The sequence below is a fragment of the Octopus bimaculoides genome, chromosome 5, assembly GCF_001194135.2.
Source record: "Octopus bimaculoides isolate UCB-OBI-ISO-001 chromosome 5, ASM119413v2, whole genome shotgun sequence".
NCBI classification, from domain to species: Eukaryota; Metazoa; Mollusca; class Cephalopoda; order Octopoda; family Octopodidae; genus Octopus; species Octopus bimaculoides.
The window spans coordinates 55291122-55311556 of record NC_068985.1 but is presented as its reverse complement, the minus strand read 5'-3'; the positions used below and the strand labels follow the sequence as shown (position 1 = coordinate 55311556).

The following is a 20435-nucleotide window of genomic DNA, read 5'->3' as shown; positions in this document are numbered from 1 at the left end:
AAACCTTAATCATAATCCCTAACCCTTAATAAAATATGGGAAAAACTGGAGATAAATGTTTTGAAAACATTCTGAACTATCTTTCAGAATGGTTTACTTTTCAATGAAATATCATTTTGTTATTTTTCATGTTTTTATTCAATTTATCTGCAATTTTCTTCTTGTATTAGATGGATAACCAACCCTCCATTTACAGCAAGTAGCGAGCGTCTCGTTTTTTACCTGAGTGCTAAATTCGACTACTTAAGAATAACGCGTGCGCATGCGCAAATTTGTGACATGCACACTCCCAGAACTTGGATCCACACTTCTCCAGTAGTGCCAAATTTTGGAACTGAGTTTGCACCCCCTAAGCAAATTTTGTTCCCGGGCCACTGACCAGGTGGCCATAAAGTTATACTAATATTCGTTTTTTTTTCTTCTGCAGATCCAATATGAACTTAACAAAAGAATGTATGTATCCAGACTTTCAACCTAACATTTACATGTTATTATTTATAGCTTTATATGTGTGCTTCGAGACATTCCAAAAACAAAGAATTAATTGACGTTTTCTTGAAAGTTTGTAAAATACTTTTTTTGACGTCAACAATACACACACACACACACACATGGGCAGACAAAAACATAATGTGACTAAACGAGGGAAAATTCGAACTGATGCATTTTGGAAAAAAGACTATGCGAAAACAACCATATTCTCTTCCTTCGGGGGAACCACTCACAGTATCTAATAATATCAGAGACCTAGGAGTAATTATTGATAACAATCTCAGCTGGAGTGCCCACATCAACAATAAGATCGATATAGTTTGTAGGATGAGCTCCAGGTTCCTAAGAACCTTCTGGTTCAAAGAACAAGGTGTCATCATTCCTCTTTTTCCCTCGTTTGTACAGCCACACCTTGTATACTGCTGCTCCCTATGGTCTCCTCACACAAAACATTTCGAAAATTGAATCACTCCAGAGAGCATTCACTAAAAGAATTAAGGGCATGATTGATCTCAATTATTGGGACCGCCTTAAAACATTGAAGCTCTGATCTCTCCAGCATTACTGTGAACAGTACATCATTTGCATGATGTGGAGAATATGCCACCAGCATTGCCCAAATGATCTCAGCATTAGTTTCAGAATTCATCCAAGGTTAGGAGCACAGGCCATACAGCCCCTACTCAATTCAGGATCACAATACATAAATACACTGCAACACAATCTCTTTTCCTCAGCGGGCCCTGCCCTATTTAACATTATCCCAAAATAGAGGAAAACGATCCCATCACCTTTAAATGGAATCTGGAAATTTTTCTTCAAAAGGATACCAGATAAACCACATATACCTGGATACAACTCACTCAACAAGAACTCCCTACTTGAAAGGGCCATGATACCACAAAACTTGACTTAAAAAGGATTTAGCAAATCCTATCAGGTGGTGCTATTAAGTTAGACATGGCCTGGATCAATCTTTAGTCAAAACATATCTAAGTTACCTTTAGTTATCTTTATATATATATATATATATATATATATATATATATATATATATATATATGACGGTACTGGCAGCAGCGACAGAAGCACCAGCACTAACACCAACAACCCCAACACCAGCGCTATGACTGGAGTGGATGACCACATCAACAGAGTGCTCACTCCATTCTTGTTAATGTGTGTGTGTATGTATGTATGTAAATTATACGTATGTATATATATATATTATGTAGGATAGAGTTAATCTTTTCATTTTAACTTTTCTAATAAATGCTTAAAATATGAACAAAATGAAATATAACTTAAATGCAGTTTAACTCTGGCTCAGTGTCAAATTAGAAAATTCAAACTTTTTTTTTACATCATTTCAACCATCACAGAAGCTACTCAAAGAAAATATTTTCTGAAATGCTTGTATATATATATTAAGCTACAAACATTTATTGGAAAATAATTTTAATTTTTAACCTCGATCTACATTTACAAACAGATTGGGCGTGTCAGTTTTAACATACCAGTTGGTATTCTGCCACTAGATGGCTGATTAATAGAATCATAGATGCATCAGATAGATTGCTTTGCAATTATTATCCTGCTTCCCTATGCTTCAAGTTCAAATCCTGATGAGATCAACTTTGTTCTCCTCTTTTTGAAGGTCAATAAATAAAGTACTAGTCTTCTACTTGTAGTGCTCAGTTTTTCTCTCTTCTGGAAGAAATCAGCTATGGTCAGACTTGGATGAGTATAGGTCCTGCCAAATCTAAAAAATGCACAAGACATTCTGTATATCAAGACAATGCCCTTACTATTCCATGGAAAAGTTGAGATCCCAAAGTATGGCATTCAGTTACTATCACTACACTATGCTCATGACCAAAATATTTAATTCTCAGGATTTGAGTCCTTCTACTATAAACCACATTGGCACTCCAAAATTGTAAAGCTCAGATGGGTACAGCTTGCAAAATGGTATTTTCTGTCAGAATAAGTTGAAGAAAACCGTCATTAATGAGGGAGTGTCTTGGAAAAATCATACATAATTTTGTTATACCCAGGAGCAGGCATGGGCCATGTGCTTAAGGGGTTTACTTCCCAACCATATCATTTTGGGTTCAATCCTACAACATGGCATATTGAGTGAGGTTTTTCAACTATTGCTCCAGGTGAACCAAAGTTTTGTGAGTGGATTTTTATAGACAAAAACTTAAAGTATGAGGTCTGATCAAAAATTATTGAGACTGGTGCTATAAAAAGAAAGCAACACATATCAAGTCAGTATTTAATCTCTTTCAAATTAATCCCCTTTTGAAGCCACACATTTTATCAAGTATCATTTCTATTGATGGAAGCATTCCTGGAACTCCTTTTTTGGGATAGCAACCTGTGGCCTTGTTAGATTCTCCTGGGTTTCCTTGACATTTTGAAATGTTGTTCCCTTCATGTGGGATTTGATTTTTGCCTTAGTTTCAAGGTGAAAGCCATAGACTCACAGTTGGTCACCTGTTATAACTGTTTTCAAAAAGTTTTTGTCTTCTTCAATACAATCAAGGGGATCCTGCACAGCTGAAACCTGATCTTGTTTTTGAGATGATCACACTCTACACACTATACTCCCAAGCACTCCTAAAAGCATCAAAAGTAAGCAAGAACATTATAGATTAGTGTGCATATGCAACAGAGATCAAGGTTAATCTGTGTTAAACAGCTTCATTCTGTGTACTTTAACTCTATTACCATAGCAACAGTCCCAATACTTTTCGATCAGTCCTCATGAAAAATTACATCAGGTTAGGGTGAAAGCAATTTCAAAAGACGTTACTCAAACCATTTGTCTTCCTTCCGGCACATTCACAAAGGTAAAGTTACTAAGTTCACCGCCATGTATGGGGTTTGAAAATCAACTGCAACCAACATACAATCAATTGGAGAATCATAGAGAAATCCATACTATATGTTAATCGATCTAAGAAATGCAAATTATGTGTAGCTGAAAGATTGCATATACTTTTTAGATCTAAGAATTCAACCACACTACTGAATTCCAGACCTGAACTTGGTTGTTGTATACACCCCAAAAAAGGCTGGAGTGTACAACAGCTGAAACTTAGTGAAAGTAACAATCAAGATGAGGGCACCAGTCCAACTAATATAAACAGTATACATAATATAAATTCTTCATCTTAGAATTATAGAATTTGATGATGATTATACTCCCTTTAGTTCAACTAATTTTGAAAATAGTGAAGAATTTAGTAAAATAATTTTGTCATTAATAAATTTGTTTGGAACATTAATTAGCATGAAATTGTGATGGAAGGGTTTAATTTAGATCACTTTACAATAAGGAGTTTGTATCATAGAATCGAGGATGGCTTCTAGCAGGTTAGTATCAAAAGGTTTGAAACACATTTATATCATTGATTTGCTAGAAAAAGAATAGGATGGAGAAAGATCAGAGAGCTTTTACCCCTGTTGGCAATCAAAGGGCTCTCTCTCTCTCAGTGAAAAGAAGACTGAATGATGCATGTATATGAACAATACTACATGGTACTGAGACAGTGGCCCTGAATGCAGAGAACATGCGAAGACTAGAGAGGAATGAAGTTAGTATGCTCTGCTAGATGTGCAACAGAGTGCTAGTATATGAAAAAGTTAGGCATAAGAGGAATTTAATACAATGTACCAGAGAGAAGTCTGCACTGGTTTGGTCACGTGATGCGTATGGACAAGGATAATTGCATAAAAAGTGCTGATCACTGAAAGTGGACACAACTTGTGAAAGAGGGAAACTCAGGAAAACACGGGATGAAGTATTGGAGGCTGATCTCAAGACACTGAGCTTTATGAAAAAGATGACAAAGGACCATGATATCTGGCACCTTGCTGTACTTCACACAGCAGAATTAATATCTTAAAACCACCTGGTAATGCCTGTCTGTGAGGGGCTCTGCCCTATCAACCTTCCTCCCATACACATATTATCCCCTAACATCCATCACTTCTCTATCACCTGAGAGCAGAACAAGCACATACTACACTCTCAGTTACCTCTCTTCCTTGATCCACTTCCATTTCTCATTATCTTTCCCCACTTACTGTCTCCACCAAGCACCTCCTTTCTGTGCTGTTCTTTATAATTAACACTACGCTTATCTATCACTTGCAATGCCTTCACATATCTACCACAAACCCTGCTCCTGAGCCTCTCATATTTCTTCCCATCATTTGCTAGTCATCTCAGTTCTGCCCATTCACCCAGTCCAAATCTCTGTATCACCTTACCTATTCTCACTATCCCAACATCTTCACCATCATCTCTCTCACTACCACTGTCTTTATCTTACTCTAAAACTCACTCTCCTCTCTCTTCCAAATGAGGTGTCCATGTATCTACAGCAAGACGCCTATGCATGTCCCTCTATAGCATTAATCTCTCAACTAGCACAAAGCGACACCCCCTCAATACTACCCCGCCACTCCTAGCTGAGGGGTTTTTGTCTTGCAAGGTACTTGGTTTCATAGTCAGTGCTGATGCCACAAAAGAAAACTGGTGCTGGTGCCATGTAAAAAGCACTGATGATGGTGCCACATAAAAAGCATCCAGTACATTCTGTAAAGTGGTTGGCATTAAGAAGGGTATCCGGCTGTAGAAACCATGCCAAAACAGACAATGGTGCCAAACCGTCCAACTCATGCCAACAAAGAAAACAAATGTTAAATGATGATGAGGATGATGATGAACAGAAGTGGTCTTGTGTGGCTTGATATCAAATGGTTAATGATATTTATTTTACTAAAGTTATTTTCATTACTAATTGAAACAAAAGGCAATGTATTTCACCAGAAATATGGTAACAAAAAGATTAGTGTGTCACCCAGTTTCTTGAGTTCCTTTAGTGGAGTTTATTCTGTTACAAATATTCAGGTTTAACACTATCTTCCTCCCATCAGATCTTAGAGGTCCTGTAAACAACACTGCCTGCCTTTTCCCACTAACTAAGTAGTCATATTTACATTTTCCTTGCTATTTAGTAACTGGCTGACTGGAATCAAATGACGAGGGAAGGAAGTATAATTCAGCAGATTATTTGCTGAACAGGATGGAGTTGAAATAACAATATAAAATTAGTTCTAGTAATCTCTGAACATCTGAACAACTATTTTCACACAGCTCTAGAATACAGAACATTCCTTTCTATTATAGGCACACGGCCTGACGTTTTGGGGGAGGAGATGAGTCAAATACAACAACCCCAGAATTTCACTGGTACTTAATTTATTGACCCTGAAAGGATGAAAGGCAAAGTTGACCATGGCAGAATTTGAACTCAGAATGTAGTGGCAGGCGAAATACCGCTAAGCATTTCGTCCAGTGTGCTAATGACTCTGCCAACTCGCTGCCTTCTAGAATACAGAACATTGTTATGAAGTTGCTAGAATGATAACAACTCCTACAACTGTTAAAGAACTTGTCAACATTCTTATCATCTTTTTAACATTCACTTTTTTTATTCTTGCATGGATCAGGAGTTTATTGAAGCAGATTTTCAATGGTTGGATACCCTTCCTGTCACCAACTCTCACTTGTTTTCAAACAACATAATATATCCCCATGGTCAAATATGCTTTCACTGAATATTAGAAAAAGATTGACACTGCTGTATGACAGTGTCAATCATTTACATCACGTGATGTCAAGACCAGGCAACATAAATACACACACACACATACGGGTGTGAGAGATGACAAAGGATTGAGATGATTGATGATATACTGTACTTGAGATCTGTCCATCACAGCAAAAGTGAGGTCCGAAAAGATTTTGTTTATGTTTATACATGTTGCTCCCTACTGCTGCACCTATCCCTCCTCCATCTATGGCACTACCCAGTTGCTGTAATCACTTGTGAGCAGACATATTAAATCCAGCTATTCTTTGCACTATCACCTACCTCCTTACCCTGGAATCACATCCATCCATTTACACTGATCAGCTCCTTCCTGTGCCTTCTTTTATATCTTTCTCTCTTCTGCTATCTTTTACTTGTTTCAGTCATTAGATTACAGCCATGCTGGGGCACCACCTTGAAGAATTTTTAGTCAAGTGAATTGAACCCAAAACCCATTTTTTTTGTAAAGACTGCTACTTATTCTATTGGTTTCTTCCAGATTTCCATCTACCAAATCCACTCACGAGACTTTGGTCGGCCCAAAGCTATACTAGATGACAGTAACCCAAGATGCCAAGCAGTGGGACTGAACCCAGAAACATGCTTAGAAAGCAATTTCCTACCACACCTGCAAATACAGTTCATATCTGCTATCACTCTCAATGTCCTCTCATATCTACCATCATGCCCCACTCACTAAAGCCACCCTAATGTACCTCTATGTCTCTCTTCCTACCACTCCTACACCTTGTACATCTAGCTACTTTCTGATATCTCCTCTTTTCTGAGTCATTTCCCTCTCTCTTATCTTGCCCACCAATCCACATTGGTATTTCCCATCAGTTGCACCACACTAGTTCATCACTCATTACTTTCCCATCTACACCGCCCCATCTCTAACGTTACTCTTCCCTGACACTCTTATGAATCTATTCATCCTCTCTCCACTGTCCGTTTTCTTTCCTATGCTCACCTTCTTGTTCCTTGAGAGCTTACTCTGGATTCCCATCACTACCATCTTTAATCTCTTTCTCAGAAACTCCCATCCATCCTTATATAATGCTGGGTAACCATGTATCTATTCTACAGCAAAAAACCAGTGCCTATCCCTCTCTCATACTTTAACCTCTCAACACCTGGCATGAAGTATTCTCCCCCTCTCAGTCAAAGGGGTCTTTTCTTGTCTGGCAAGTTATTTAACAGCCTCACTATAGTTGGTTCCACATAAAAAGTAGTCAGTACAAAGGTGTCCATTTATAGAAACCATGCCAAAGCTGACACTACAGCTTGTAACATCATGTCAAACCATCCAGCTCATACCAGCATGGGAAATGGAGGTTAAATGTGATTATGATGTGACTGTGTGGTAAGAAGCTGGCTTCCTAACTACATGGTTCTGGGTTATCCCACTGCATGGCACCTTGGGCAAGGGTCTTCTACAATAAGCCTTGGGCCTACCAAAATCGTGTGAAAGGATTTGGTAGATGGAAACTGAAAGAAGCCAGTCACATAATATATGTGTCTTTGTTTCCCATCACTGCTTGACAACAGGTGTTGGTGTGTTTACATCCCTATAAATTAGCAGTTTGGGAAAAAAGAGATCAATAAAATAAGTACATGGCTAAAAAAAAAAAAAAAAAAAACGGTTCATTCCACAAAAGATGTCTTTAAGGTGGTGCCCCAGCGTGGCCAGTCTGATTGAAACAAGTACAAAAAATAAAATATAAAAAAAAAAAAGATATATATATATATATACACACACAAACAGGCTTCCTTTAGTTTCCGTGTACCATATTTACTCACAAAGCTTTGGGCAGCTCAAGGTTTTAGTAGAAGATACTTCTCTAAGGTGTCACAAAATGGGATTGAACTCAACCATGTGGCTGAGAAACAAACTCAACCACACAGCTTTTAATAACTGTTAAAGAACTTCATTATAAAAAAGCCAGACTGTATTGAAAATTAAATATCTAATGGTCGATATAATTACTATTAATTAACCAGACAAATCTGACCATTCTTAGAACAATGTATCATATTTCATCTTTCTGGCACAAAACCAGCAGACTGATTGATCAATTTGATTGTCCGATAAGTGTTAAAAATGTTAAAATATCATCATTATAATTGTTTTACTGTCCACTTATCCATGCTTGCATAGATCAGACAAAAATAAGTGAAGCAGATTTTCTATGGCCAGATGCCCTTCTTGTAGCCAACCCTTTCCTGTTTCCAAGTAAAGTAATATTAGCCCACTGCTAGACATTTTTACACAGGATTGAAAACAAAGGATGCTGTTTTTATGACAGTGACACTTATTTACAACCATTACACAATGTCAAAATAGAGTGTAACACACATACGCACAAAAATGATGGGTTTCTTTCAGTTTCCATCAACCAAATCCACTCACAAGGCTTTGGTCAGCATGAGGGCTAAAAGTAGAAAACACTTGCCCAAGCTGCTGCACAGTGGGACTGCACCTGAAACTATGTGGTTTAGAAGCAAACTTCTTAACCACATACCTGCACATAAAATGTTAAAGATATATTTTTAAAAAAATAAAAACACAGCCAAATTAATGTAAAATTCATTTATTTTGTAATTAACATGAAACACCAACACCTGTGATTGAACATAGACTTTCTACAACTCCTTTAAGGATTCTCTCCCAAAAGAAATACAAAACTGTTCCTTTTATTTGGATGTTTCACTCATTTCAACAAAACTATATCAAAAGAAAAAGATAATTTGTTTCCTAAGTTGTTTCCTATTTAAATATCAAAATAAGGAACATTTGAGTCTTCATCACCGGCCTCTTCAGCTGCTGCTTCTGCCTCAGCAGCGGCTGATGCTTCAATTTTCACACTTACAGCATCTAATGTTGGATCTGAAATGAAAGATAAAGAAATAAAATTAACTTAACAAAAAGGAAAGACCAAAATAAGAGGAATGTTTTAGAGTTTACAAATAACACTGTGTAACATGATTTTTGTCCTTGGGTAGCAACTGTTATTTCCTGTCTGCTTACTCCTAGAAAGCATGAAAAAAGAATTTTTTAGTCAAATGAATCAACCCCAGTACTTGTTTTTTGTTAGTCTTGGTACTTATTCTATTAGGCTTTTTTGCTGAACCACTAAGTTACAGGGATGTAAACATACACACGATGGGCTTCTTCCAGTTTTTGTCTACTAAATCCACTCACAAGGCTTTGGTTGGCCTGAGACTATAGTAGATGACACTTGCCCGAGGTTCCACACAGTGGGACCGAACCTGGAACCAGCCACGCCTGCACCTATGCCATAAAAAAAAAAAAATCCAGCTGTGATAGGAGCGTTTTGCATTCAGGAGTTTAAATGACAAAATGGAACAAATCCATTAAATGACACAGCACCTCCTTGACTTGTAGAGTAGAAACTAATGATTGAGGAATGTTGCATTGATTGCCTTTATATTTGATATTATCATCATCATCATTATGGTTGTAGATATATTAAACCAAATCAATTTTGTATGACATTTTGGGTAAAAAAAAAACCAACAAACAAAATAAACATGGTGTAATGAATGCAAACAGGCAAAATTACAAGATGGGAAATAATTGTGAAAATGATAAAAAGTTCTAGATTAGAAATAATGAATATTTCAGTAACGATGTAATGGCTAATTTATTATTAATTACGTGTTATTGATAATGAAAGATGGGAGGGGAGTCACTTCTGTGGGAAATAAAGAATCTATGACCTTTTGTGGAAACACCATTTTCTAAACGAAATGAAATGGTGACTTAGTAACATGTCAACCAGAGGATGCATTAACCCTTTTAATACCAACCTGCCCCAGACAGCCACTGAATCTATAGTACAACCTTCCTGTATTAAAATGATCTAAGTTTACCCTAATTTTTTCTTTTTTATTACAGGGAAGAAGCTTGCTCCCCAACCACATGGTTCTTGGTTCAGTCCCATTGCGTGGCACCTCAGTTAACCATCTACTATAGCCTCAAGCCAACCAAAACCTTGTGAATAGATTTGGTAGACGGAAACTGAAAGAAGCCCATTGCATGTGTGTGTATATATATATATATATGTATATATTAGTCTTTGTGTGTGTGAGAGTATCTGTCCCCCACCAACATTTGACAACTGGTGATGTGTTTATATCCCCATAACTTAGAGGTTTGGAAAAAGAGACTGATAGAGTAAGTACCAGGCTGAGGTCAATTCATTTGACTAAAAACTTCAAGGTAATGCCGCAGCATGGCTGTAGTCTAATGACTGAAGCATAGAAAAGAAAAAAACACTACCACCTTTGCTTCAATCAATTTTGAAAATAATGAAGTATTTATTAAAATAACCCTGTCATTATTAAAGTTGTTTCGAACATAAATTATCAGGAAATTTTAATTTAGATTGCTTTAAAACAGGAAGCTTGTACCATAAAACTAGAGGTAGCCTCAGGTAGGGTGGCATCAAAAGGGTTAAAGTCTCCCATCAAAATTCCATGTTAATTTATGTTCCAAACACCAGCTTTATAATGACAAAGTTATTTTACTAAATTCATTATTTTCAAAATCAACTGAATCTAAGCAGTGTATTTCAATGGAAATATGGTAACCAAATAGTTAACAGGATCTTAAATGCACTATATCTGAAGGAAAAAACCCCAGCTCCATTGCCTCTAGATCAGATACGCTGAATTAGAGATGACCTAGAGCTAAACAACAACTGTTTTTTTTTCCCCATTTTACCCAATAACTTTCTTTCTTTCAGAATAAGGTGAAGAATAAAAGCAGCACAATACTTCCAATACATCAAATTAGCTTTTCAATAACGAACCTAGCAATATAATTTATTTCTCATATCCTGAAAGTTATTTTGATATTTATCAAAGCATAATCAATCAATTTTCTAGCATTCACAGAACTTAGAGAAAATAACAAATCTCATGTCTGCAAGAATTTTGGAAACAGATTGTTGGTACAAGGACACTTATTTCCAAATGCCAATTCCTCAGACATATAATTTAATATTCCTCACGTAAGTATTATTAAAAAAGAAATTGAGAAAAAAGTCATCTATCAAAGTTTAGGTTTTGAACACAGATTAGTTAGTGGCCTAACCACAGAACCATTATACAACATCCAGTTTGTAGACTAAGCATTTAGCTAGTAGTTAGCAGTCTAACCACTAAGCCACTAAACCCCAAAAATCCAGACTAAAGCTGGTTTCTAACGTAAGCAACTGAAATAAGGTTAACAAGATCATAAAATTGACTGTAGTATGTCATCAATGAATAATCTAAAATTCATAAGACATAACAGAGATAGACACAGGCATAAGTTGTAATGTGTAGCTGCTATTACTAGTAACAAAGATAGACAGTAGCTTGCTTACCAACCACATGGTTCTGGATTCAGTTCCACTGCGTGGCACCTAGGGCAAGTGTCTTCTACTATAGCCTTGGACCGACCAAAGCCTTGTGAGTGAATATGGTAGATGGAAACTGAAAGAAGTCTGTTGTGTGTGTATATATATGTATGTTTGTGTGTCTGTTTGTCCCCCCCCCCATCACTTGACAACCAATGCTGGTGTGTTTATGTACCCTTAACTTAGCAGTCTGGCAAAATGAACCAATAGAATAAGTACCAGGCTTACAAAGAATAACTCTTGGGGTCGATTTGCTCGACTAAAGGCAGTGCTCCAGCATGGCTGCAGTCAAATGACTGAAACAAGTAAAAGAGTAAAAGAATATGCAGCATCTGGGGATATCTTGTATAACAGTGACAGACTGATACAGATATAAGTAGTAGCTTGTAATCACTAATAACAATGAAATGTGTTGTTCATGCTTGAAGGACTAGCGGAAATATTACCCTACTTAAAAACAGGTGAGAGGTGGCAAGAAGAGCATCTCAACATACAAAATCTGCCTCAACAGATTTTGTCTGATCCATGTAAGCATGGGAAAGTGTAAATTAAAACAATGATGAACTTATGAGTAATTACTAAGTGCAGTTATGGCTGTGCTAAGAATTTCATTTCACAACCGCGTGCTTTGAGCAAATGTTTTCTATCTCATAGCCCTGAGTTGAAACAAATATATAGTAGGCAAATTAAATGGTGTGTGATTTTTATTTTTTTACATTGAATATTAGGTACTTATTTTAATGACCTCAAAAGGATGAAAGGTAAAGTTGACCTCGGCAGCATTTGAACTCAGAATGTAAAGACATGAAATGCTGCTAAGCATTTTGCCAGACACACTAATGATTTTGCCAGTTCACAACTTTAATCTTAATACTAAAACTCTAGGGATGTTTGTGTGTAGCTGAAATATCTCAAAAATAGTATATCTTATCTTAATTTCTTTTGCATATTTATTTGCATACTTACCTTCAGCAGTGCGGTTCAAATTTTTGTGATATTTGGACCTCTATTTATTAATGAAAACAAACACAATTTTTGTTCGCTATTTCTTGATGTAAAAAAGAAAAAAAAACATGGCTTCCATGATGTCAACACACACAAACACACACAATGAATGTCACGGCGTGTCAATAAACGCAAACACACATCCGCTATCTGTGACATACACACAGTCTTCGCACTCTAAGAAAAAACAAAAATGTTGACTTTTGACGTAGACAATATTTTAAGCATTTAGAAATATTTTTAACTGAATGTGATTTAAAAAATTTAAGTTATTTGTACAGTAAGTATTTATATGTAAGCTTTCTTTAAACAAACAATATTTTAATATATTTTAAAAATTATTTTCAATATTTATTTACTTTTATTTTAAAGTGAAAGAGAAGAGAAAGTGAAAGCGAAGAAGTGAAAGATGTATATACGTGTATGTGAAAGAGAGAAAGAAAGCAAGAGAGAGGAAGGGAGAGAGACAAAGTAAGTGAAGGAATGTGTTGTCATGTATATGTACATACATCAATATATATGCGTACATCTTTTTTGTATGTACGTATGCATGTATCTCTGCGTGTGTGTGTGTGTGAGAGTGAGTGAGTGAGTGAGAGAGAGAGAGAGAGAGAGAGAACATGTGTGTTCTCATGTATGTCTAAGTGGCACTTTCTCTCTCTCTCTCTCTCTCACACACACACACATTCATTTCATATATCTTTCACTTTAAATGAAAATCTTTTACAGAAATTATTGAACAAAACCAGTTGATCCGGATGACAGTTCTGAGGGTCAAAGCAAAAGACTGCCCCAAATGAATACTATTACAAAAATTTTTTCGAGTGCATTCGACGTGTCTCAGCTCCAAAGATTTGGCTGCTATTTCTAGCATGCCCTGCTACCACGTAACAGCTATTTGCGATAAAGGACCCGAAATACCCGTTACGTGGTACCAGGACGTACAAGAAATAGCAGCCAAATCTTTCTTTTCTGGGGAAAGGTGCCGTTTACGCGTGATTTTGATGTCACATTCATTGAAAGCATGTGAAATAACCAGGAAAAGAGAAAAAAACGCACAGAACAAAACTCCATTGCTGCAAAACAGACTTTCCAAGTGATCCAACAGGTCACGGGCAGTCTAGCATATATATAAATACATTTATCTATCTATCTATCCATACATATATATGTGGGTAAATCAAATGATATTCTGTCTTTCAGGAATATCAAATAAGTTTTTTAAAATGGTTTTCCTCCCCATTTTTATTTTCTATTCACAGAGAGAAAAGAAAAGACATTAGTTTATAATCATTACAAACAATGGTTCTGGTGTGTTGAGAAGAATTAGTTTACTTGGCAAACACATGTCATCATGGGTGGTTAGCTCTTATTTGGAGTTGTGCAACAAATAATATTTGGAGCACATTGGTGAATTCTGAGAAGTCCATAAATTATAGAAACCACAACCAATGAGATAATAAATTCAAGATGATCCTTGCCCAAACATGATGAAGTTTGGCTAAAATTCTACAACTGGCTACCCTTGCTATCACCAACTTCTTTACATTAAGCACATTTTGTTGTGGTACTAACACTAGGTAGGCAGTGGGTTAGTAGACTCATTTGAGCATCATATTAAGATGCTTTGCAGTATTCATTTTGGTTCTCTACATACTGAGTTCAAATCTCCAACTGAAGTCAACTTTGCCTTTTATCCTTTCAGAGTTAATAAGGTACCAGTCCAGTATCAGAGTTGACTGTTTATCTCTGGAGAAAATTAGCTGTGTTCAGACATTCAGATGGAGGGGTTCTGCCAGGTTTAAAATATTCAAAATATGCTCAGAGTGAAAGGCAGGTTGTATGATGTCTGTGTATGTACAGCTATGTTACATGGCAGTGAAACATGGGTTTTGACTACAGAGGACTTGTGAAGGCTTGAAAGAAATGCTGGATGGATAATGTCAGTGTGCACACAACATAGTGTAAATGATTTAAGAGGAAAACTGGGTTTTAGAGGCATCAGATGTGTGCAAGAGAGAAGACTGCATTGGTTGGTCATGTGATGTGTATGGATGGGAACAGCTGTGTAAAGAAGTGCTGAGCTCTAATTGTGGAGGGGAACTGTGGAGGGGGGTAGACCCAGGAAGACATGGGACGAAGTGGTGAGAAAGGATCTACAGATGCTGAGCCTCAGACGAAATGACAAGGGACTAGGAGTTATGGTGATTTGCTGTACTTAAAAAGACACGTCAACCTAAGTAAAATCAGTCTTCCATATATACAGGCTTGTCCTTTGCAGGTGCCACACAAAATGCACCTATGCCAGTGCAACGCAAATACACCCATGCCGGTGGCACATAAAAAGTACCCAGCACACTCTGTAAAGTGGTTTGGTGCTAGGAAGGACATCCAACTACAGAAACCATGCCACAACAGACAATTAGAATCTGGACAACCCCCCCAGCTGGCCAGTTCTATGTCAAACCATCCAACCCATGCCAACATGAAAGATGGACATTAAACAATGAACATGATGATACTATGTCACAACTGCACTCTATGATTCTGTCAGGAGATGAGGGCCCAAGGAAGAAAGGAACAACATACATACGTTTCTATTAGCATGAGGTGAAAACTGGAACATGGAAACAGAAATATCATGCAGTTATTTATGTCCATGCTAATTATCTCCTCATATTCCAGTGTTTATTTTGCATGTTCTGTCTTACAAAAATAATAAAATAAATATCATAGAACTGAGGTTGATAGAGTCAATTGAAACCATTTAAAGTTAGTGCTCCAGCATAGCCACAATCAACTGACTGAAGCCAATAAAAGAATAAAATGAAGGCAAGCTTGCATATTAATGGTCATTATTGCTAGAAATCCCCAAAACAAGTATTCAGTTATTACAGCAGTATACCACTTCAATCTCTGAAAGTGATATCGCACTACTGATTAGATGCAAACTGTGATTAGTAAAGATAAAGTTTAGCTTTCCCTCCAGAAACAATTCAATATAATGACTATGATGTTATGTTATCAGACAGCTGAGCACACAGTGTTCAGTTTTGGCTATGAATGGACAAGGTTGTTAGAATGCTTTTCAGTATTGATGTTATTAATGTTTTGCACTTTGACTGCAAATCTTGCCACAGTCAACTTTACCTTCCAGTCTTTTGGGGGTCATTAAAAAAAGTACCAATCCAAGGCAGTAGATTGGCAGAACTGTTAGAGAAATGGACAAGATACTTTGTGATATCTGCTGCAGTATTTTGTGTTATGAGTTTAAATTCTACTTCCAATAAACCAGCCTCCTTTTAATGGAAACGGCTCACATGGGACACAATTTAAGGTGACAGTCTCTTACGTCAAATAGATCAATGGCCAACTAATGCAACATCTCAGTTACAACCAGGAAAACTAGTGGAATGTGTACAAAAAACAAAATAAAAAATATAGACCACATCATATTTTATGTCAATACATTTGTGTGTTTATTTAATGTCCATTTTATCATGCAAGAAACGGTTGGATAGGGACTTCAAATGATTTTACAGTTGAATGTTCTTCCCATTGCCAACCCATACCCATTTAATTTTTTTTTTATTTCACAGGTCTTTGAAAGTACAAGATAACTGTCAGAATGTCAACAAAGAATGTAAACATTATATCACTGTTGCCCTCAGACAGTAACAAAGTGAAGCCAAAGAATGTCAACATTCACACACATACATATTAAGTCATCCCATAAACAATACTGTTTTTTTATAGTTATTTTATTTTTTTAAATTAAGAAAACCATTTCTTTTTCAATCTAAAATATACTCTCCTTCATTTTCTACAATGCTCTTCCATCTATCTGGTAGACTTGCAAGGCCCCACTTCCAAAATTCACTTGTCCATGATGAAAAATACTGCTCCACTACTGTTCTGACCTCGTCTACAGAATTCATATCTTTTTTGTCCAAATGATTTTGAAGACTGTGGAATAAATGATAATCAGATGGGACAATGTCTGGTAAATATGGAGGGTGGGGCATCATTTCCCATTCAAACTGCTCCAGCCTTTGGAATGTCATCTTCACAGTATGTAGCCAAGCATTATCTTGATAGAAGAACACCTTTCATCTTGAAACCATAGATGGTCGTTTTTCTTCTAGCACTGATGTCAATGAATGGTTGAATAATCAAATTCCAGCTTCTCTGCTCGTTCCTTAACAGTTACAATGGGATTTTGTTCCACCAGGGTCTGCAGGATGTCCCGTCAAGCTCTACAGATCCTCCAGGATGAGGTTCATCTTCTAGGCTGTTGTTTCTGGCTCAGAATTTCTGGAACCACTGTTAACACTGGCTTATGCTTATTGTCTGATCGTCATATACTGCATTAAGATTCCTCACACTTTCCATTGTGTTGTTGCCTTTACTGAATTCATAAAGCAAAATATGCCCAATATGCTCCATTAAAGCTTTGAAAAAATAACTGTTAAAATCGAAATGCACTCTTCAAAATTTGCACTAAGAATAAGGACAAGGTAAAATTATACCTACTTTTATCACAAGTTGATGCAGGTAGTTTATCCCACCCCACTCTGACTTTTCATGCAATTGAAAACACCATGATATTTATGGGAGGACTCAATATGTATATATATAATATACACACACACACACACTCCACACTTCTAAACAAATTTCCATCCTCCAAATTCACTCACAAGGTGGGGCTATAATAGAAATCCTAGCTCAAGGTGTTGCAGAGTGAGACTGAACCCAAAACTGTGTGGGTGCAAAATGAACTTAATTACTGGAAAAGTACTAGGGTTGCATATAATTCACTTATACACAACCATTAAGTATGGCCTTGTCCTTCATAAGATATCTTAGGAAAAGAAAGTTTAATATATCTATAGAGTACATCTACACACCAGTGTTAACAATAGATAAACCATTGTGATACCAACTCAACCGAGATCAACCGTGTTCTATTTATAGATACTCGTTTTAAAGTGATTTCAATTAAAATCTGTAAAAATTCCAAGTTAGTTAATGTGCTGCTATGATGGGAGAATTTTTCGAGATTCTTTGAGCTCCACAGACACACGTACCTTTAGCATAGTTCTGAGGGACATTCAGTATGACATGGAATGTGACAAAGCTGGTCCTTTGAAATACAGGTACTACTCATTTTTGCAAGCTGAGTGGACTGGAGCAACATGAAATAAAGCATCTTGCTCAAAGACACAACGTGCCACCAGTAATTGAACTTACAACCTTATGACTGTGAGCTGAATACCCCTAACCACTAAGCCATGCGCCTTTACAATAGTTAATATACTAAATAACAAGTGGGTAATGACTTCTCATAACCCATGCTATCATCATCATTGACATTTAACACCTGTTTTCCTTGAGTTGCACAGCTTGACAGGAACTGGCATGGCCAGGGGATACACCAGGTTCCATAGTCTGTCTTGGCTTGGTTTCTACAACTGGAAGCCCTTCCTAATGCCAACCACTCCACAAAGTGTACAGGGTGCTTTTTATGTGACATCACCACCCACACCAATGTTTTTTCTGTGGCACCCTGGTTTTAGGATCTCAATTCTGTTGTGGTGGGTGGGTTTTCTTAAGTACAGCAATGCACCACATATCTCAGTCCTCTGTCATCTCCTTCGTAAGATTCAAACAAAAGTCAGTGTTACCAAAAAGTGAGTGGGAATGAATAAAAATATCGTATTTGCTGGTGTATAAGCCACACCCCCGATTTTTGGTCCACTACGGGGGGGGGGGGAAAAGGTGGGGGAAACTGATAAATAACTGTGGCTAATAAAAAAGAAGAAATGTGGGATGCTTACAAACTTCAATTTCATGATGATTTCATACTTAACAAACATTTCCGACTGCAATCATTGATATTCATAATTATTAATGGAAGAAGATCAAGTCCAGGTTTTAAATGCAAAAGATAAGAGAACATCCCAATTCTGGCCACTTTTCCGTCTTGCCCTTCATCGCCTTCTTTTTGGGCATCGACTCGATTGTGGCCTTATTGGAGTGCCATCGTCAGGCAACAGATTCATCAACCCTGAAGTGACGGCAGACAAAAGAGAGTTTGAAGGCGGCTGTGCATGCTTGTCTTGGCTTGATGACTTGACTGTCATTGAACTTGAAGAGCGAAGTAGATGAGTCCCGTAAAGCTAATTATGGTCCAAACAATAGGATATAGCTTGAAAGCTTCCTTTGATCATTAGTTTTCTTTATGTACAAACAAACCAATGCAATTACCAGTACTTTAAGGTACAGTAATGAAATTCAAGTTGACTTGATTGATTTGTGTTCCTTTGTAGCATTGGTGATGGCATGAAACTTACCTTTCCCAGTTCAAGATGATTCTGAATAAATGCACTTATCTCCCCTTATATGAAATACATTTCATCAATCACATTCAAGAATAATCACAGCTCTCCCTCTCTCTCGTTTCCCTATGTGGTGAGATAAGTCATACATCCAGGTCACAGAACAATAGTTGTTTACGTTGTAGACCCGGGGATTACAGAACTCGTGGTAAATCAGAGGGTGAGTGGAAATTGCAATCAGCTGTCAACCATAGTGCATTTGTCGGACAAAAGGTAAGTCTATACAGAAATTCTCACTACTTTTCTACAGGGCGGTGGAACCATCAAAGCAGAGGCTGAGATTGAGATGAGACTGGCGCATGTTGGCTTGAAATGCATAATGTTATAAGAGCGTATGACAGACAAAATGGATGATGAAATAAGAATAATTAAAAAGTTCTTTTTTTTTTTACTAGTTTTAACAGCAAGAATTGTAGGGGGTGCTAGTACCACATGAATCTATACTATAAAAGGCAGATTTTCTCTGTGTGTATGTTTAAAATTCATACATTTACACAATTCCAAATTTCTTCGATTAAACAATCGCAATTAATATTCTAAATACAATAAGTTAGGTCACTGCATCATTTTTTCACTCCAAAAAATTCCTAATCATCATCATCATCATCATCGTTTAACGTCCGCTTTCCATGCTAGCATGGGTTGGACGATTTGACTGAGGACTGGTGCAACCGGATGGCTACACCAGGCTCCAATCTAATTTGGCAGAGTTTCTACAGCTGGATGCCCTTCCTAACGCCAACCACTCAGAGAGTGTAGTGGGTGCTTTTACGTGTCAGCGAATAAAATCCTTAAAACTACACAGTAAACATTTTCTCCCTAATAAAATCTAATTTCCTCTTTCTAATACAAATCCTTTCAACTCCTACTTTCTCTTATGAGCCTTTAAGGAAAATCCAACAACAAATACAAAAATAAAGGAAGGAGAAAAAGAAAACTATTTCAGTATCAAATCACATTTCGATACTGTAATGACAGGTACTTTTAGTACATACAAAATTACTTTGCCCCTCTAAAATTAACATTTCTATTCCTCTTAAACATCGTTTACGAATGATCCAAGAAAAAAGACAAAGAAATGAAGGAGAGTGAGAGTCAAATAAACAGACATACTGCCAATCATACGTAAATACACACATATATATGTACCTATGGTTACCAATGACCTCATTCTAATTGTCGGGAATTATAAGTTTACTTTCCATTTCTAACACCGTCATTTACCAGTGAGACATCTTTCTCAAATACGATCAACAAACATTTATTCCCTACAAACTGTGAGTTTTTTTTGAAAATCTTTTCGTAAATCTTGAGATTAACACCCACATCATTACCTACCTAACCCTAACACTGTAGTGAAAATCGTACGGGTGTTAATCTGAAAATTTAACAATCTTTTTTAAAACACTTTTAATTACTAACATCTTTTTTATTTA

General features: G+C 36.8%; 1 protein-coding gene across 1 annotated transcript in view; it reads right to left on the bottom strand.

Moving 5' to 3' along the window:
• Nucleotides 1–8742: 8742 nt before the first annotated feature.
• The window catches only part of LOC106870012 (ATP synthase-coupling factor 6, mitochondrial), a 29989-nt gene continuing 18296 nt past the window's right edge, over nucleotides 8743–20435 (bottom strand). The window contains exon 4 of the mRNA XM_014915974.2: nucleotides 8743–9054. Within this exon, the coding sequence (XP_014771460.1) occupies nucleotides 8939–9054 (116 nt within the window). The 3' untranslated portion in view covers nucleotides 8743–8938. The remainder of the gene's footprint in view (nucleotides 9055–20435) is intronic.